The sequence below is a fragment of the Grampus griseus genome, assembly GCF_964374135.1.
Source record: "Grampus griseus genome assembly, chromosome: 20".
NCBI classification, from domain to species: domain Eukaryota; kingdom Metazoa; phylum Chordata; class Mammalia; order Artiodactyla; family Delphinidae; genus Grampus; species Grampus griseus.
This window is the reverse complement of record NC_139014.1, coordinates 53,290,179-53,310,358: the sequence shown is the minus strand read 5'-3', so window position 1 is coordinate 53,310,358 and position 20,180 is coordinate 53,290,179. Positions and strand designations below refer to the sequence as shown.

The following is a 20,180-nucleotide window of genomic DNA, read 5'->3' as shown; positions in this document are numbered from 1 at the left end:
TTCAAGGGGCAGAGTGGGAGCTGAAGATAAACATCCCTTTCCTCACTTTCCTCGCCCACTCAGAAATAGGGATGCTATCCCTTAACTAATCACCATCCTTCCTGCTCCCTAAACTGAGCATTTATGGAGCTCGTGAAGTGCAGGAGGCGCCAGGGAGCGACCTGGAATTAAACTCACTTCTGGTCAAGATCTTGGACGATTGTACTAACCGACCCCCTACCTCTGGGCAGAAGCCTTGAACCCATATCAGCCGAACAAGGGTCTTTCCCCTTCTCCCCGAAGCTTTCAGGTAGTAATCCACTTCCCTCCCATCTTCCCCCAAGGAAGTTCTCTCTAGTTGAGAACTGAAGGCAGATTACTCTGCGGCAGCGGCAGCGTTGTATGTGTGCGTTGGGGAGTTGAGGGTGTTGACGAGCGCAGTGCTCACTAGCTCACTAGTCGGGACAGCCTGGAGACCGCGTCACGTCCTCCCTAGGTGAATCAACTTGCACAGGTCGGGGTTTCCCCGGTCCCTCCCTAGGCAAACACGAAACTAATCCGGCACCCTGCCCCACAGACCGAGAGCGCCGACTCGGTTCAGCTTTGGTAGTGTTTATCGTTTGCGTGCCAGTGAGAATCTGCCCTCTCCCTCGGAAACACCGTCACTAGTGGGCAAAGAGTGGGGCAGAGAGAGATCGGTCCTTTCTTCCCACCCTCACTCGGCCTGCGCGGGGAACCCCTGCGGTCTAAGGAAGCTTTGCGAGGGCCGGATGCGGCCACGTGTGTAGGAAGTAGCTGGGAAGGTGCTGGCTTTTGCGGGGCATGCCAAGAAATGGCATATCGCCCCATTCCTTGCACACTGGGAGGGCGACTGCGGATCCGGGCTGCAGGGACGGTGCAAATTAGCGGAGACAAATGAGAGGCTGAACCAACACCTAGCTCCACTAGCTCCGCCCCTCAATTATCTTGCAGTGCAGGGGGCGTGGTCCTAGAGAGGGCGGGCCCGCGCACGCGCTGTGTCTGAGTTTTGGGGTTCCGGAAATGTGACTCTGAGAAATGAGATGGAGAAGTACGAGCGGATCCGAGTGGTGGGCAGAGGTGCCTTCGGGTGAGCCAGGGCTCTGGGGGAGGCAATTGCTCGGGAAGAGGGAAAATAAGCCCCAACTCCGACAGCAAAATCGCTACCCGTTTAGCCCCGCCCCGATGCGTGAGCGCCTAATCCGGGAAGCCCTCCGCAGGCTTCCTGTCCTAGTCTTCGTTGGGAAACTCCGCCTCCAAGGAGGTCACGCCCCCGGCCAGCCTTTGCGGCCCCTCTCAGAGTTTGTTCTTTGATCCTGACTCATTCATTCAACAAATGTTGAGCAGCAACTATACACGTCAGGCATTCGATACTGGGTATACAGTTAAGACCAAACAGGCGTGCTCTCCGCCTCGGAGCTTACAGACTATCGGAAAATTATACAATAAACAGGACGTTGTTAAAGCAGTGATTAACAAACGGCGAGAATAGAGTACAACACCAGAGATTATTCATTTGGGATGATCAGGGAAAATTTCTCTGGCAAGTGAAGTTTCAAACCAAGACTTGAGGAATGAGGACCAGTATGTAGTCTGAAAAAGGCAGAGCTTCTCAGGCGGAGGAAACAGTTTATGCTAAGGTCCTCACGTGGGAAAGAATTCAGAGTATTCAAAGAACTGAGAAAAAGACTAATGTAGTTGGAACGTAGTGGGCAAGGTAAAGAATGGAATAAAATGTGATTGTCACAGAGGGCGGGAACCAAATTACGGCCTTGTAGGCTGAGGTAAAGGAATTGAATTTATTTGCAGTGTAAAGGAAATGAGGTTTAAGCAAAGGAATGGTCTTGATATGATTTGCATTTTTAAAATGTCACTCTGGCTGCTGTGTAGAATTTAGATTTGAGGGTGACAAGAGTGAAAGGAACCATTTGAAGTCTAGTGCAGTATTTTAGGCAAGAAATGATAATTTGGCCAAGGGTTATAGCAGAAGACACAGAGAAATGGGTGGGTTCCCACTATTTTGGAGGTAGTAGAAACAAGATTTACTGATGTTAGCGTGAGATAGGGGAAAGATTCTGGCATGATTTTCACGTGTCTGACTTTACTAACTTAGGGACTTTAATAACTGGGGGATGGTGGTGTCATTTACTGAGATGGAAGAAACTGAGGAAGGAAAGGTTTCAAGGGCAGGAATCAAGAGTTTTGTATTTGTTAAAATTCAGGATGCTTGCCAGCCATTCAGGTAGAGGTGCAAAGCAAGTAGTTGAATATGTAAGTCTGAGGCTCAGAGGAGAGGTCTGAGCTGGAGATATACAGTTGATACTTAGATAGTCCATCATTCAACAGATACTTATTGAGCTCCTACTAAGTGCTGGGGTATGCACTAGGCTATGCAGTGGGGCTATAGTGGTGAAGGAGAAAGAACAAAACCCTGCTTTTATGAACACTGACTACAAAATTGGCAGAAAATAATAAAATGAATGGCTCCTACTCACTGAGTATTTTTGATGTGCCAGGCGCTGTGCTAAGTGCAGTACATGCATATTCTCATTTGATCCTCTCAACAACCTTGTGAGATCGATCCTACTTTCCAGATCCTGATGTCACATAATTTAAGACCAGATAACTAGTAAGAGGAGGAGCCAGGATTTGAACCAGGCAGTTAACTCCAGAGTCTGTGCGGACTTACAGAGACCAAGACTATTATTAGGCACAGTCATTGTGCCTGTGGTGAAACTGAGTCCCAGATAAGTTAAACGACTTGCCCAAGGTCTCAGACAGCTTGTGGTCGGTTCTCCCTATTCCTAAACTCAGTGTTCTGCGCACCAACTTAGATGACTTCTTAGTCTAGGTGCCAATTCCCTTGTCCTAAGGAAGCTCAGCTGGTACCCACTCCTGTACTCCACGTCCTCAGGATTGTTCACCTGTGCCTTCGCAAGGCTGACCAGAAGCTGGTGATCATCAAGCAGATCCCAGTGGAGCAGATGACCAAGGAAGAGAGGCAGGCAGCCCAGAATGAGTGCCAGGTCCTCAAGCTGCTCAACCACCCCAATGTCATTGAGTACTACGAGAACTTCCTGGAGGACAAGGCTCTCATGATCGCCATGGAATATGCACCAGGTGGGCCAGCCTCCTTGCACTGGCCTGGCTCCAAGGGCCGCTCACCTCTGGGACAGGCAGGCACAGATCAGCCAGCTTCCCTCCTCGGAATGGGCTTGGCTGAGGGTCAGAGGTATAGGGTTCTGACCCCAGTTGTGTGACACTGGCAGGCCCTTGCCCTGTCTGGGTCTTTAGTTTCATAAAAGGAAAATCTCAAGCATGGAGCAGCCTGCATCTTGACTAGTTCCTTGCGACTGCAGGTGGCACCCTGGCTGAGTTCATCCAGAAGCGCTGTAATTCCCTGCTGGAGGAGGAGACCATCCTGCACTTCTTTGTGCAGATCCTGCTGGCGCTGCATCACGTGCACACCCACCTCATCCTGCACCGGGACCTCAAGACCCAAAACATCCTTCTAGACAAACACCGCATGGTCGTCAAGATTGGTGACTTCGGCATCTCCAAGATCCTTAGCAGCAAGAGCAAGGCCTACACGGTGCCTGGGCATGGAAGGGACCTCAAGGGTGCTGGAGCTTTTGAGGGCCAAGGTCTACTTTGCACCCCTGTCCCCAGCCCCACCCCTCCAAGACCTTGGCCCCTTAGTCTCTGGCTGGCTGGTCCTGCAGGAGGAAGCACTTTTGCCTACTTTGGGGAGAAGCTGTCTCTAAGTGGGCTTTTGGGCAGAGCCTTGGTCCTCCCACCCCGGGGCTGTAATATCAGCTTCCCTCCTGCAGGTGGTGGGTACTCCATGCTACATTTCCCCTGAACTGTGTGAGGGCAAGCCCTACAACCAGAAGAGTGACATCTGGGCCCTGGGCTGTGTCCTATATGAGCTGGCCAGCCTCAAGAGGGCCTTTGAGGCTGCGGTGAGTAAGTCCCCCTGGGGGGACAACTGAGATCCCTACCTCTATCTCCTGAAGTCCTTGGCTCCAACCACTTCTGTGTTTCTTCTCTTGTGGCTCACTTACGTCTCTCTCATCAGACTGGTGGATTACCCCAGGCCAGGGCTGTGGCTTCCCTAAGACTATGGGTTCCTTAAGGTAGGGCTTGGGACCCCCATTAAACTGAGGGTAGGGCTCTCCCATCAGATTAAGGACCCTCCTAAGGGCAAGACGTGAGTTTTCCCAACATGCAGCCAGCTGACATGGCTGCAGCTCCCCTCTCAGAGGTTCTTGAAAGCAGAGTTTGGCTCCCCTATCATCCTGGGAGTCCCCTCACCAGACGGATGGCTTCTGAGTGCAGGGCTGTGGCCACCCCACCAGGCTAGGGGCTGGGGCTGGAGCTGGGGGTGCTGCAGTTTAAGAGCCTGGCCTGAGGTTCTGGCCAACCCCACACGTGCTGCCTTCACAGAACCTGCCAGCGCTGGTGCTGAAGATCATGAGCGGCACCTTTGCGCCCATCTCTGACCGGTACAGCCCTGAGCTGCGCCAGCTGGTTCTGAGTCTTCTCAGCCTGGAGCCTGCACAGCGGCCACCGCTCAGCCACATCATGGCGCAGCCCCTCTGCATCCGGGCGCTCCTCAACCTCCACACCGACCTGGGCAGCGTCCGCATGCGGAGGCCGGTGCAGGGAGGGGGCCCTGGGCAGCAGTGGGGCACCCCGTGGGAGCACAGTAGGCCTGGGGCAGAGAGGGGCATTCTCGGCAAGTCCACCATTTCTGGGTGTGGGGATGCCAGGGAGGGTCCTTGTCCTGAGGCCCCCATCTGTCCTGCAGGGCAGAGAAGCCCCTGGCCACCGGGCCACCCATGGCCCCCGGCAGCACAGGGGGCAGGACCACCAGTGGCCGTTGCAGAGGTAAGTCGGGGCGACCGCAGGGGTTCCGACGGACACCATAGCATTCTCACCAATTTATTTTTTTTAATTAATTAATTAATTAATTTAGGCTGTGCGGGGTCTTAGTTGCGGCATGTGGGGATCTTTGTTGCAGCACGTGGGGATTTTTAGTTGCGGCATGCTTGCAGGATCTAGTTCCCTGACCAGGGATTGAACCCGGCCCCCCTGCATTGGGAGCGTGGAGTCTTATCCACTGGACCATCAGGGAAGTCCATCCCACCAATTTAATAGGCCTGATGAGTTGTCCCCGCAGGTGTTCCCCGGGGACCTGCCCGGCCGGCCATTCCGCCGCCCCTGTCATCGGTGTACGTGTGGGGTGGCGGGCTCAGTGTGCCGCTGCGGCTGCCAATGCTCAACACAGAGGTGGTCCAGGTGGCAGCGGGGCGCACGCAGAAGGCTGGCGTCACGCGCTCTGGGCGCCTCATACTTTGGGAGGTGAGCAGGCGGGGGTGGGGGTGGGGGTGGGGGTGGGGTGGGGCCCTGAATGGAGGGGGGCGTGGCTCAGGAGCTGAGAGCACTCAGGCGCCGCCCACGCCCTCCCCTGTCCCCTCGCAGGCCCCGCCCCTAGGCGCTGGAGGGGGTCCCCTCCTCCCTGGGGCGGTGGAGCAGCAGCAGCCCCAGTTCATCTCCCGTTTCCTGGAGGGCCAGTCGGGTGTGACTATCAAGCATGTGGCCTGTGGGGACCTCTTCACGGCCTGCCTGACTGGTGAGTTAGTCAGGGGACTAGCCTGTGGGGACTCAGCTATAAGAAGACCCCCCCAGAGCAATTTCCTTCCTTGCCTTTCATTTGCTAACTGCTCACTTAATAATGGTTTTATCTTCCAGGGAGTGCTTTACTTACCCGATCTCCTTTACCTTCACAGCAGGCCTGACAAGGCAGTTATATCATCTCCATTTGACAGATCTAGAAACTAAGGCTCAGAGGCTGTCACTTGTCCAAAGTCACACACTTGGGAAGAAAGACCCCAGTCCTTTTCTCCCCCACCCAATTCTTCCAGCCCTAGCCTCCAACTAACTTTTTCTTGCTCCTCCGATCCAAGGTTGCACTGGTCTGTCTGGAAAAACAGCCTAACCTCTTTCCTTTCCCTTTCCTCACTACTCCCCTCCCTAGACCGAGGCATCATCATGACCTTTGGCAGTGGCAGCAATGGGTGCCTAGGCCATGGCAGCCTCAATGACATCAGCCAGGTGGGTTTTGAGTGTATACTGGGGAGGAGGAAGTGGGGAGATGGCAAGCAGCCCACATTTGAGAGCTGACACCCAGCTTGGAGGCAGGGGAATCCCCAGCAGCCACAGGTCCCTGTACCTCCCAGGCTGCACCTGTTCTGGGCAGCATCTGGGGAAGTACAGAAAGACCAGGCTTCCCCAGTGGTTGCAATATGTGTGTGGGGGGGAGTTAAAGAGACAGCCACCTCATGAGAATTTGCAGCCTCCAACTTCATCCCTACGGAGGATGCTGAGGCCAGGTGGCTAGTCCAGGCCCCTTGCCCAGTCTGCCCTTGCTTCCTCTCTGTCTAGCCCACCATTGTGGAGGCCCTGCTGGGCTATGAGATGGTGCAGGTGGCCTGTGGGGCGTCTCATGTGCTGGCCTTGTCCACTGAGCGAGAACTATTTGCCTGGGGCCGCGGAGATGGTGGTAAGATTTCACTCTGTTCTAGCCTCTGGAACACCCCAGCCATGATTTGTTCCTCTTCATAGCCATCTTCTACCCTATGGCCTGTTTCCTCCTCCTCCTTTTCTCTCTGATTCATTTATTCACTCGACAAACCTTTATTGCACACCCAGTATGTGCCCACCTTGTGCTGGGTGCTGAGACAAGATGAACATGATGTCGATTCCTTCGGGTGCTCATGATGTAATGAGAGAGATTTCATTCATCCAGAAATATATGTTGTGCCTCTCCCTGGGTCAGGCATCAGGCTGGGCATTGAAACTAGGGATGACTTAGATAGGGGTCCCCGTCCTCCTGGTGGACTCAGTCTAGATGGGGGAAGGATGACACATCTCCAACATGATAGAGGACAGACAGCATCAGGGCTCACCCAAGGTCCAGAGGTGTGGGAACACAAGGAATGGCAAGGGGCTCTACCTGGAGAAGAGAGACGTGGCACCTGAACAGGGCCTTAAAGGAGTAGAATTTTGACCCACGGAGGGGCCAAGGATGGGCATTTCAGTCAGGAACAGCCTTCACTCATGCTGCCCTGTGGGTCCTCCTTATCCTACTATCACTAAGCTAGACAAGCTCAAACTAGCCCAGTGCCGGTTTCTCCTTGTAGGCCGGCTGGGACTAGGCAACAGGGAGTCCCACAGCTGCCCCCAGCAGGTACCCATGCCCCCAGGACAGGAAGCCCAGCGGGTTGTATGTGGCATTGACTCCTCCATGATCCTCACTGTGTCCGGCCAAGCCCTGGCCTGTGGGAGCAACAGGTACGTGAACTAGGTGCACTACAATAACTAGCCTGCCCTCCCCGACCTCCCTTAGCTGCCAGTGCTCCATCTGTCATTGCCTACCTCCCACCTGGGATTAGAACTGAGCGGGTCTTGAGTGTTCTGTGGGTTCAACCCAGTGTAAGATATGTCCCCTGGTGCACCAGCTCCTGCCCAGATACGTTGGGGGAGGACAGTCTATATAAACTGTGTCAGCTGGACTTGGCTTTTGGCTCTGCCCTCAGGTTCAACAAGCTGGGCCTGGACCATCTCTCCCTAGGGGAGGAGCCTGCCCCACACCAGCAAGTGGAGGAGGCCCTGAGCTTCACACCACTAGGTTCTGCACCCCTGGACCGCGAGCCCCTGCTGAGCGTGGACCTGGGCACTGCTCATTCAGCTGCTGTAACTGGTAAGTAGGACCTGGGCACAGGAGGCCAAAGGTGGACTCCCCTGGCTTCCTTGGGCCCTCTGTTGAGGCACCCTTTCCTTCCTTTCCTCTCTCCTCCCCTACAGCCTCTGGTGACTGCTATACATTCGGCAGCAATCAGCATGGGCAGCTGGGTACCATCGCTCGCCGGGTCAGCCGGGTACCTTGTCAAGTCCAAGGCCTCCAGGGAATCAAGATAGCAATGGTGGCCTGTGGGGATGCCTTCACTGTGGCCATTGGGGCAGGTAGGGGTGTGGGCAGACCCAGGAGCAATGGGGGGTTATGCTCAGGGCTACTGAACTCAGCAACCCCATGTTGGGGCCAGTATGGCAATCTAGGAAGCTAGCTGCTTGCTAAGGTATGTCTTTCTCTCATTTCTCTCCTTGGGATTCTCTTTGGCAGAAAGTGAAGTGTACTCTTGGGGCAAAGGGGCCCGAGGTCGACTGGGAAGGAGGGATGAGGATGCTGGACTCCCTAGGCCAGTGCAGCTGGATGAGATGCACCCCTACACAGTGACTTCTGTGTCCTGTTGCCATGGAAACACTCTCCTGGCTATCCGCCGTGAGTTATAACTTCACCCTCACCCACACAAAGGTTAACCCAGCTGGCCCTTGCCCACATTCCCATCCCCAGTGGTCACAGCCCAAATTATTAAAAGCATTTTCAGCCCCCAGATAAATGAAAGCAGAAGCTGCTGGGCAAAAGTGAGCTCCTGGGGTGGGCAAGGGTAGGTGCTTCTTGTGCCTGAAGGGCTGCCTCCGCTCCTCCTCAGGGCCCAAATGTGTTCTTTCTCCTCCAACCCTCAAGTTCAGTTTAGTTTGAACCTCTGTTTCTGGCCTGGCAGGGTCCAGAGTCCAGGGCCCAGTGTGGGAGTGAGAGTGGAAGTAGCTGAGGCTTGCTGGGGGCATCGCCCTCTGGGAGGCTGCAGGGATTTCTCTTTTGTGCTCTCCAGCGGTCACAGATGAGCCAGTCCCCCCTTGAGGCACCTGGATACACCTCTGGACGACCCCGATATTGCTTCTCCTGTAAATGTTCTTGAAAAGTGCCTCAGGCATGACCAGCCCCCTGGATTGTATCATCAATGGGGTATAAGAACCAGTAAAGCCCCTGCTCTGCCTTTGGCCCTGGATATGTAAAACTCAACCCACCCTACTTCCCCAACGTCCCTCTTTCCCCTCCTCACCCCTTCTTATCTTTAGTCAACGTCCCCAGGGTTCAGCCTGGCTAGAGTTGGAGGCCAGACGTAACTTTTGGAAGCAGGGAGGTCCCCAGAGCCTCTGCAGAAAAAGGCTGGAGGTAGCTGTGGCTCCACCTAGATGCTGCCCTTTCCCCCAGCCCAGTTTGAAAATAAGTCGCAGGTGTCTACTGGGAGCGCAGCTCAGTGCTTTGGAGTAAGGCAAGCTGGGGCCTGCCTGTTCTGGCCATTCCAGAGGCCTAGCCCCTGCATTGCCTGGGGCAGGGAGGTCCCGGGAGTGCTACCACCTGCCCCCACTCCTATATCCTGAGGCAGGGGTTTACACAATCTGAGTGCCTCTCTTCCCCTGGGGGAGTGCATGGGCTGCAGTATACCGCAGAGGACATCCCTGCTGAAGGTTGCCCTTCACCCCATGCCATTCCCCCAAAGCACGTTGGGAGAAAGGGTAGCTGGCTGGACCAGACTAGTTTCCCAGATGACTGGGAAATAGCGCCAATAAAAAATCAGCTGCCTGCCTAGAGTGTGGTCTCTTGAGGGCTGGGGGTGGCGGCCACCCCAGGGCTGGGCTGGGCTCCATCTGGGCTGCAGGGCCGCGGTGGAGAGAGGAATGTGGGCGCAGCCTGAGGCCCGGGCCGAGGTTCCTCTGGCCCAGTTCCCAGCCCGGCCTCCTCGCCCAGCTGGGCTCCCCGGATCTGGTTGCCAGGCTTCAGCTGCCTAGCACCTGGAAGCTGGAGCCCCGGGCCCCTGGGCGACACGTGGCCCCCGAGGCCGAGCTGTTGACTCCGGAGAAGCGAATCTTCGTGGCGCGGCCCGTCCCCCGAGGCTCTCCGCCCCATCCAGCATCAGAGCTCCCCCCCACCCCACCCCACCCCCGGCCCTGGGGAGTAGCGGGGCCTCGATCTCTGTTCCCAAGCATAAAGAGGAGACCCTGCTTCCTGGAGGGGGAGAGCCTGTCTGAGTGCCGACCCCGAAGTTGCCGCAACGCCGGGTGGGTGGGGAACCCTGCGGGGCGGGCACTAGGACCGCGCGGGCACGGCCCCGCCCCCTCTTCCGGCGGGCGAGCTCAAGGGCTGGGCGCAGGCCACGGCTGCCAGTCGGCGCCGCCCGCAGCCGGGAGCGCGGCTGGAGCGAGGCGCGGGCTGTGGGGCCGCCGCGAACCCGGCCCCGCTTGCCCGTGCCCGCCCGCCATGCCCGGCTTTGACTACAAGTTCTTGGAGAAGCCCAAGCGGCGGCTGCTGTGCCCGCTGTGCGGGAAGCCCATGCGCGAGCCCGTGCAGGTTTCTACCTGCGGCCACCGCTTCTGCGACACCTGCCTGCAGGAGTTCCTCAGGTGCGGCCCGGCGGGAGCAGGGGACGGCCGGTGGGGGTGGGAGACGCCGCCGGGGGAGGACCCAGGCCGGAGGCACGCCGGGCCTTTGTCTGCGCCGCGGCCCCGTGACCTCAGGGGCGCCCACCGTGACGTCACAGGGCGGGAGTGACGTCAGGCCCTGAGGGAGGACCCCACGCACTGATCCGTAGGGTCCCGCGTGCCACGCGCCAGGTGGGAAGAATTCCGTGCCTTCCCGCAGGGTGGAGGTGGGAAAGGACGCCCTTCCTGATCCGTGGCCGGCCCTTCCCCCTCACCTGAGAGCCAGAACGGCTTCACCCTTGAACTTTGAATCCTGGGAAGAGGAGGACAAAACCCTGTGCCCCGCGCAGCACCTTAAGCCTCCGAGCTTTCACCCATCTTAAGCTTTTCTGATTCTTCGGACGTTCCGAGAACGGCAGCTATTGTTCTCCCATTTCACAGATGAGGAAACGAGATTCAAATTCAAAGAAAGGCTGCGACTTGCCCACGGTCGCACAATTACCTAAAGGCTTAACTGGGGTGTAAGCCCGGCCTGCTTGTGGTCGCACGATAGAGGGAGGTCTACGACGCTCCCGATCTCCCCTGAAACAGGAACCCGTTGGGTGTCCCTCCCTGCCCCTGGGGGTCCTGAGTACTGCGAGTGGTCTAGAAGTCGTGAGGGGGAGGGGGTCGCACCCTGGGTGTGACTGCACGCCCCCTGCGCTCTCCCGACCCAGGTCTTCCGTGGGCTCTTGGGCACTCGTTGAGTTCTGGGCGCCCTGCGGTGTTCTGAGTCTCCTGTCCACGCTGGGACCTGCTCAGTCCTGGGTGTGGGGAGGCAAGAAGAGGGAGCCCCGTGTCGTGGGGAGGTCGTGGGCCAAGAGCACCGGGGAAGGCTGGGTCAGCCAGTGCCCTGTGTCAGGAGGCTGTTTGCTGAGGGCTCGTGGGGCGCAGGCTGGGAGAGCACCTCTGGGATTCCGTCCCTGCGTCCTCCGCAGCCCCTTGCCCGGCGGAAATCTCAGCAGGCCCTTTGTTTTCGGTTCCCCGCAGCCTGGGCCGGTCCTGCCCTCACATATGCTCCTGCACAAGCTGCTGTGCTGCCCCCTCCTCCTTTTCCCTCACCCGCCTCCCTCCTCCCTTCAGTGTACACACACTCCCCTACCTACACACAGCCCCATTGTCTTCTCCCGTGCTCTTCCCCAGCCCTCTGGCTTCCAGATGAGGCCAGCTGAGCCTCCCCCCTCCTCAGCTGACCCACCCTGACTGCCTCGGGGAAGGAACGGGGGAGGGGGCTGTCAGGCTTGTTTCCCTCTTCTGTCCCTCTCTGCTGCTTCTCCCCTCCCCCTCCCGGAAATCCCCTCTTCCTCTCCCACAGCCCCTTCCCCCCATCCTGTCTTCTCCCCTGGGCCTGGGCCTCCACTGCACGGCCTGGAGCAGTCTCTGCCCTTGCCTCCCCACCTCGGCTGGCGCCTGAACCCTGACGCTGAGGCCCGGGAGGGAAGGGATGGTGGGACAGGCCCTGCGCCTCCCACCCTACCAGCTAGAGTGTCCATGGCACTGGGCGAACCTTTGTCCTGGCTGGGCCCCAAGCTGCCCAGGCTAATCTTCTGCCTGAAGCCTGGGGACTTGCCTCAGTCCCCTCCCTGACTCCAAAACCACTAAGTCAGCACATTCCTGAAGCAGCCAAGCAGACCCCCTCCCCCACGGCCCACCCCTCTTTCCCTTCTCCTGCCAGCGCTGTTACTCAGGTTGGTCCAGGAAGCCTGGTTACCCTGTGGGCACGGGCATACCTCCTCAGTGCCTGGGCATGTATTATTATTGGCATTGGCAGCATGCCCAGTAGTAGTCGTGGGGTCAGGGGGAGGAGGTGGGTGCTAGAAATCCTTTGAGCACCTGGGGCATGGACTGCCCACGTCCTGCCAAACGCCATCGTGGACAGGGCTGCCTTGTAGCCTCTGCTTCCGCCTTCATCCTTGCCTGCCTCCCACCTACCTGACTCAGACTTGCCAGAAATGCCATGCCTGAGGGTCTTCAGTCCTGCTGGGTGAGCCCTTGCCCTGCCTAGGCCGCGCCAGGCATGCGTGACTGGTCCTGGCTAGGGTCGGCGAGGCCACGTTGGCAGAAGGAGGCATGCCACAGGCTCCTTGAGTGCTAACAGCCTAGCCTGGTGTGGGGTTGGTGGAGGAGAGGGAGGGCAGCAGGTTTCAGATGCCTGCCATGCAGTGACCAGAGCCTTGGCCATGCTTGCCTGGACACTTTTTCTTGGACTGGCCTCTCTTCTGTGTACAGCGTAGTAGAAACTATCTGAGCTGTGGAATCAGACAGACAGTCCAGTGCACCCGTGAGCCTCAGTTCTTTCATCTGCAAAATGGAGACACTGAGCCCCTTCTCAGGCAGGTTGTGAGAACTGGGTGGGAGTGTAAACACAGTACCTTGGAGCGAGCCTTTCCTTCTCTTTGCTTTAGAAGACACACCCACATAGGAGGAGGGGAGAGTTGGGGTAAGGTGGCCCCAAGCTGACCTTTGCCCTGGGTTCGTGGCTGGGCACCCTCGCAGGGGCTTGGGCAGCCCTGGCGCTTAACCTCAGCCCATCCGTGTTCACCTTCCCCCAACAGCTTTCAGCCCAGCCAGTGAAAAGTAACCTGGGGGACTGGGTGGCTGGGCAGCCTGTTCCTTTCGCCGTCCAGCTGCCATCCTGGGGGAGGGGTGCCAGCTGCCACCTGTTGGCCAAATGCTGTCTGAAGCAGCTGCCTCTGCCTCCACTGGGCCCAAATCCACCCTCCCCGGGACAGGAGCTGGGATCTTTGGTGGTCCTATAGAAGTGGGTACCCTCAGGCCTCCACTTGCCCTCTCCGGTAGGGCTGCCTGGGAACCTGGGAACCGGTCTGGTGAGGGAAGGAGGCTACCCTGGTTGAGGGGATGGGGCCCAGGGATCTCTCTTCCCATAGTATGGCGCCTTGACCCTGTCCCTTCCCCCTTCACAGTGAAGGAGTCTTCAAGTGCCCTGAGGATCAACTTCCTCTGGACTATGCCAAGGTGAGTCCACCGTGCCAGGTACAGGCTCTTGCCCTCGGTGGAGGCTGGAGCTGCTGCAACCAGTGGGCTCGGGGCCAGTGTCAACCCGGTGCCGCAGAATCATGCACCCCTACGAACGTGGCCTGTTCCCTCCCACCAGGCCAGTTCGCAGATGAGGCCCGAGTCTGCCCTGGAGGGCAGGCACAATGCCCAGCCTGTGGGGGTATACAGAACCGCTCTGTGCCCGCCAGAAGTGTCCCCTCCCGTTTGGGTGGCTGGCCAGCCCTGTGGCTGAGGGCCAGGACCCCTGTACCAGGAGGAAGGAAGCAAAGGGTGTGGAGGCTGCCTGGGGCTGCAGGCTGATTGGCTGCCGCTCCGAAGGGAGCGTCCTGGGCCAGCATGTTGGGGACCCTGGAATCTAGGTTAGAGCAGAGACCACCTGCTGCACTCTTTATCCCTGGGCACAGAGGAGAATTTACACCAAGGGGCTGTTTCTGGCTCTAAGGTAGAGAGCTAAGCTCTCTGGGGTGGAGGAGGTGGGAACTGGGGACTGTAGCAGGCTCTGACCCTGACCAGTTCCCCGCCTCCTTGTCCCCAGATCTACCCAGACCCAGAGCTGGAGGTACAGGTACTGGGCCTGCCTATCCGCTGCATCCACAGTGAGGAGGGCTGCCGCTGGAGTGGTCCACTTCGCCACCTACAGGTGAGGCTCTGAAGGGGCCGGGGTGGGGGGACTGCCCCTCCCTGGGCAGGCACTAACTGTGGCCCCTCCCACCAGGGCCACCTGAATACCTGCAGCTTCAATGTAGTCCCCTGCCCCAACCGCTGCCCCGCCAAGCTGAGCCGCCGGGATCTGCCCGCGCACCTGCAGCATGACTGCCCCAAGAGGCGACTCAAGTGCGAGTTCTGTGGCTGTGACTTCAGCGGGGAGGCCTTTGAGGTGGGTGGGGCCTGGCTGAGGGTAGAGGGAGAGTGGGGCACCTGTGGCCCAGGGATCCCTTAACTCAGCTCCTCTGGCGTTTCTACAGAGCCACGAAGGTGTGTGCCCGCAAGAGAGTGTGTACTGTGAGAACAAATGCGGTGCCCGCATGATGCGGCGGCTCCTGGCCCAGCATGCCACCTCTGAGTGCCCCAAGCGCACCCAGCCTTGCACTTACTGCACCAAGGAGTTTGTCTTTGACACCATCCAGGTGAGGCCCTCCTGAGCTGTGGGCTGCAGGGCAGGTAGCAGGGAGTCAGGCTACTGACTGCTTCTCTCTGCCTCTGCGGCCCTAGAGCCACCAGTACCAGTGCCCGAGGCTGCCTGTGCCGTGCCCCAACCAGTGTGGCGTGGGCACCATGGCTCGGGAGGATCTGCCGGGCCACCTCAAGGACAGCTGTAGCACTGCCCTGGTGCTGTGCCCATTCAAAGACTCCGGCTGCAAGCACAGGGTGAGATGCCTCTCTTCCTTCCTGTCAGCTCTCTTCTTGGTCCTTGAAACCTCAGACATAGGCCCTTAGTGGTCCCTGCTGTGCTGCTCTGAAGCCTCAGCCCTCCCCCTGCTGGCCGGCTCCAGCCTCCTCCTAGAGCCCTCTACCTCCCTCATTCAGAGCCGGGTGCCCACTGCCCTGTACCTGCTCCTCCCCTCTCCCCTGAGCTTGCCCCGACTAACTCTCCTCTCTTCCCCCATGGCCTGGGGCTTTGCCAACAGTGCCCTAAGCTGGCAATGGCACGGCACGTGGAGGAGAGCGTGAAGCCACATCTGGCCATGATGTGTGCCCTGGTGAGCCGGCAACGGCAAGAGCTGCAGGAGCTGCGAAGAGAGCTGGAGGAGCTCTCCGTGGGCAGTGATGGCGTGCTCATCTGGAAGATCGGCAGTTACGGGCGAAGGCTGCAGGAGGCCAAAGCCAAGCCCAACCTCGAGTGCTTCAGCCCCGCCTTCTACACGCATAAGTATGGCTACAAGCTGCAGGTGTCTGCATTCCTCAATGGCAATGGCAGTGGTGAGGGTACACATCTCTCGCTCTACATTCGCGTGCTGCCAGGTGCCTTTGACAATCTCCTTGAGTGGCCCTTTGCCCGCCGCGTCACCTTCTCCCTGCTGGATCAGAGCGACCCTGGGCTGGCTAAGCCACAGCATGTCACTGAGACCTTTCACCCTGACCCAAACTGGAAGAATTTCCAAAAACCAGGCACTTGGCGGGGCTCCCTGGATGAGAGTTCTCTGGGCTTTGGTTACCCCAAGTTCATCTCCCACCAGGATATCCGCAAGCGAAACTATGTGCGGGATGATGCAGTCTTCATCCGTGCCTCTGTTGAATTGCCCCGAAAGATCCTCAGCTGAGAGCAGACCCAGCTATAGGAAAAAGGGGGGTGGGAAATGACCTCCATCAGGCAGGCTGAGCCTGGAGAGGGGGCCGGACCCCCTTACAGCTGCTTCCGCTGCCTAGGTTCTGTTACCCTGTTCCCTCTCCCTCCTTCCCTACCACCCTCAGGTGCCTCCTTTTGGTGCTTCAGCCCTGGCCTCTGGGAAGAGCAGGTCTTAGGGTCATCAAGGGCTTGGAAACAAGCGATCCCGGGGCCTGTTGCCTAGGATCAGGGCAGACATGCCTTGGTGCCGGCCACACTCTTCCAGGGACTGAGGTGCCTGCTGGTGCTATGTCCCAAGAGCCATAGGGGGGGAGGGGGAGTTGGGAAACTGAGGGGTAGTTAAAGAATCTGTCTTGAGATCTGATGTCTCCTCTCCCCAGCTGTGTCCCCTCTGGTTATTTATTTACTTAGTGCCAGGAGGGCACAGCAGGGGAGCCCTGATTTTTAATAAATCCTGACTTGTATTTATTACCTTGGTTCCAGCCTGACTCATCTGGGTTGCTCAGGGCCCAATTGTGAAGTCAAGGGACCAGTCAGGGACTGCAACAGCTCTGGCCCCAGGATCCAGCTGCCCTGCTGCATCGCCCTCTGGTGGAAGACAGAGGGACTGCACTAGGCTTTGTGTGGAGGACAGCTGCCTGCTGCTGCCCTCTACTGGTTAGAGGAGGGAGGTGCAGGCTCTGGACGTTTTATAAGGTTGAGAGTCTCTGATCGATACCCCACAAAGGACTAGTGCCTGTGCTCTAGGCAGGTCTTTCTTGGTCTAATGATAATAGCTACCATTTATTGAGTACTTTTGATGTGGCAGACACTGGTAAGCACTTTATATGCATTATTTAATACAACAGTCAAGTGAAATAGCTTTTAATAAAAGGACCTATCTTAGTGGGCTGTGGTGAAGACCATGCATGTTCCCGGTAAAAATAGTCGGTCCTTTGTATCTGTGGGTTCCACATCCTCGAATTCAATCAACAGTGAATTGGAGATATTTGGGAATAGTTCCAGAAAGTTACAAAAAGCAAAAGGTTTTGGCCACTCATGGGCAAATCTACATAGTATTACATTGTATCAGGTATTGTAAGTAATCTAGAGATTAAAGTATACCAGAGAATGTGTATAGGTTACATGCAAAGCCTATGCTATTTTATATCAGGGACTTGGTGAATTTCTGTATCCGCTGGCGATTCTTAAACCAATTCCCTGTGGATACTGAGGGATGTCTCTGAGTGCTTTATGAATGTTAGTCTAACTCCAAAGCCCAGCCCACACCCAGGGACTCCTAAACTGTGCACAGGAGCCTTGAAATTTTCTCATCCATACTTACTTTTCATACAGGCCTCAATGGGTACCTGTGATTATCCACATTTGACTGGTGAAATAGGAACAGAGGAGTGAATTGACTTCAGTGATCTTTCAGCTAGTTTGGGGCAGGGCCTGGATTTTTTCCCCCCCCTGTCACTGGATTCTGTTTTAAGCTCCAGCAGTCACTAGATTAGCTTCCTTTAATTTTGGCAGTAGATTTGATTTTGGATCCTTGCTGTGCTTGCTTTTTTGGCAAGTTACTTAGCTACATGGGGCATCCTTACTGGTAAAATTAAAGTAATCCTGCTAGATTCGTAAAGATTAACTCATCAGCATAAAGTGCCTTACTCTTGCCTGGCCCTGAGAAGAGGCCCAGTGTATGGGAAGTATTGTTTAGTACGGAGAAGTTTCAAGGGCTGTAGCCTGCCTTTTCTACTTTCCCAGAGACTCAGGTGAAAAGAGCCCTTATCAGAAGGTGATAGGAAGGGTCTGAGCCTGAGACAGCCAGCCCAGGGAACTAACCAACTTAGCCTTCAAAAGGTCAAATTCACTGATCTAGGGTGAGATGAAGCCCTGGCTGCCTTGCTGAGAAAGTAAAGATGGCTCTTTCATCTAAACTGTCGTGGTACTGTGAAGCCTGGAAGCTGGTAGAGAAGACCGACCATGGGCTCTAGCAGGGGAAATGCCTTCACCTAAGCACGGGCTTCACGCAGCAACAGGTAGAACCACTCTTCTGCAGAAGCCTTCCAAGAGAAGCCAGAACCCCCGGGTCAAGCTTGGGCTCCCTCGGCTGGCAGCACTGTGCCACTGCACCATTCCAGGCGGTAGGTTCACAAAGGCGGCTGGTGCCGCCTTCAGTTCCCTGCAGTGGATATTGCGATTGACCCCATGCCCAGGCCTAGCCCTCATTCACTGCCTTTGCAGACAGTCATAATTGCTTGTGGAACTCAGGCCAGATTTTGCCTCACAGCGTGAGCTGGGCTCAACTCAACCATCTGCTCTGTCTAGCCCTGTGACCCTAGGCTGACTGTAGGTCTCATTTGACACAGGCAGAAGAGGGTTTTCTTTCACAGGGATGGGATGAGGAGTAAAGGAGGCAAAGCACCTTCACAAAAGGGCACCCCACAGAAAAGGGCATGCTCAGGAGGGTGCTTTCAACTCGAGCCACCTAACCATCTGATTCCACCCTCACTGAGTCCCACAACCTGTGGGATCTTTCCTTCCCTCCATCACATCTTAGCCCAGACCCAAACGCAGCAGAAAGTGGAGAGGGAGGAGGGGACGTAAATAGCTCTTTTGGATTTTTTTTTCCCCTGCAGACAGAAGAAAGTTCTCCCATCAGTACTCAACCCTTAAGATTCAAACCACCAAGAGGACCACTTCTCATGCTACAGATCACACCACCTATTACTTCCACCTGCCAGAGGTCCTCAAATTCCAAAATGTTCGAGGTGGGAGAAGGTTGTGGGGTGGGGGGAAGGGTCGTTTAGTCTTAAGCTGGCTTATTAGCAAACCAGGTCCCCGTTTTTCAGTGACGGATAGTCCTTGGAGTGAAAGTGGCATTACATTGAACTGGACCTCCAGTGAGGGGTAGCGAACCATACTTAACCATCAAATCCCACCAAGCCCCCTGCAGCCCTGCCTAGGGAGAGGGCCAGTCAGCCAGGTGCCCTCCAGGGGCTGACTGAACACACCTGGTCTGGGATAATGGAGTGGGAGGGCTTCTGACGGGGACAAATACTATAGGGGTCCCCTTAAAAATGAGAAATTCTCTTAAGACGTTAAAAACCGTTAAGAAAGATCATCTCAAACACTGACAGCATTAAACGAATAGGACAAGATCAAAGGTGAGTTTTTTTCTTTTTACTGGTTTATAATAATCTTAAAAACCCCATCACGCCCATAAACCACCACAGGTGAGAAGATGAAGGAGATGGAGAATGAATGCTACAGTATGTGGGCGGCGTGAGGATCCAGGTATCTTCTAGGGGCAGTGTGGAATGGAGGCAGGGGGTGTGGATAGGAGGCCCTGGCTTGGACCCTTATTGCTGGTTGGGGGTTGGCTGGCAAGAGGGGCTCAGGGTGAACTAGGAAACATCTCACACCAAAGGCGAGGGTAGATGGGGGGCGGGGGGTCACAGTACATTTTCCATGCAGACTAGGGGTGGGAGTGAGAGCTTCAGAGGCTTGCACCCCTACACAGGAAGAGATGGGTTTGAGGTTTGATTTTAAGCCCCCAAGTTGGTGTCTGGTCCAATTTCCTAAAAGGGCAGCTCACCTTTTGGGGGGAGGCATTGGAACAAATTACAGCAAAAATATCTGGTTTGGAGATCAAGCAAGGGATAAAGGGAGACAATGGTGTTCATTCAGAGAATTTAACTCAGAGAAGCGAGAACTGGGAGGGGCCCCTGGGTGAGATGGTGGCCAACACACAGGGAGAAGGCATCGCACCAGAAGCTGCAGGTACTCCTGGGGGCTCAGGACAGGGAGGTGCCAGTGTTCACAGACGGCAGGAAAACCACTGGGAACAATGAGTTAGGACTTCATGTTGCTATCATTTGGCATAACACAATCAGGCATTTTTTTCCTTTTTTTTCTCTTTTTAAATATAAGGCAACTTGCCAACACATAGTTTAAAAACTGGTCTTCAGTCACACTGCTTCAGATCACTAGAGAATTTCTGGCTAAAGAACAGTGGATCGTATAGTAAACAAAACCCCAAATCTTAAATAAGAAAGCTCACGTTCCCCAGAGACAAGAGGAAAGGGTAGGGCTTATTTGGTTTAAAAAAAAAAAAAGCCCAACTATGCATCTTTAACAGAAGGGTGCAAAACATTACAACAAAACATAATCTGAAGTTACAGAAAAGTTTTAAATTTCTAGCCAACTAACTGTCACCTGGGAATGAGACTTGGAGCATGGAGTGGGTGAAGAAAGGGCGAGGGGCAGAAGGGGCTGTTTCCAAGAGAGGCCCATCTCCAGCTGTTAGAACCATGCTCATTTGGTAAAGGAGAATTCAAAGAGCTTAAGGCTTTGTGTTTTCTTCGTTAAACTGAGGGGCTATGAAAGGTGACTAGACAGTGGATGCACCTGTGGGGCCGCTCACACACATTGCTACTCAAACCCACACTACATTCATACAGAAACAGGACGTTTAAAACTTACAGCGTAGAGCAATATTCTTAGCCAGTGTAGAGAGAACCAAATGCAC

At 56.0% G+C, this 20,180-nt stretch overlaps 2 protein-coding genes across 3 annotated transcripts; both read left to right on the top strand.

Moving 5' to 3' along the window:
- Nucleotides 1-1,019: 1,019 nt before the first annotated feature.
- Nucleotides 1,020-9,451, top strand: NEK8 (NIMA related kinase 8). 2 transcript variants are annotated; one of them, XM_082680018.1, is made up of 15 exons: nt 1,020-1,087; nt 2,912-3,117; nt 3,357-3,589; nt 3,828-3,959; nt 4,444-4,652; nt 4,808-4,887; nt 5,180-5,361; nt 5,482-5,632; nt 6,038-6,114; nt 6,445-6,562; nt 7,203-7,353; nt 7,599-7,762; nt 7,867-8,025; nt 8,183-8,341; nt 8,733-9,451. In XM_082680018.1, exons 1-15 carry the CDS (start codon nt 1,041-1,043, stop codon nt 8,759-8,761), a joined length of 2,097 nt encoding a protein of 698 aa, XP_082536144.1. In that variant the 5' UTR covers nt 1,020-1,040; the 3' UTR covers nt 8,762-9,451. The 2 variants fall into 2 exon arrangements, with proteins under 2 accessions (XP_082536144.1, XP_082536145.1); XM_082680019.1 differs by having other exon boundaries at nt 4,444-4,682; nt 4,853-4,887.
- Nucleotides 9,452-10,082: 631 nt separating this feature from the next.
- TRAF4 (TNF receptor associated factor 4) lies at nt 10,083-16,662 on the top strand. The gene is made up of 7 exons (XM_082679895.1): nt 10,083-10,305; nt 13,287-13,338; nt 13,916-14,020; nt 14,096-14,257; nt 14,346-14,507; nt 14,593-14,748; nt 15,009-16,662. Exons 1-7 carry the CDS (start codon nt 10,163-10,165, stop codon nt 15,639-15,641), a joined length of 1,413 nt encoding a protein of 470 aa, XP_082536021.1. The 5' UTR covers nt 10,083-10,162; the 3' UTR covers nt 15,642-16,662.
- Nucleotides 16,663-20,180: the final 3,518 nt, after the last annotated feature.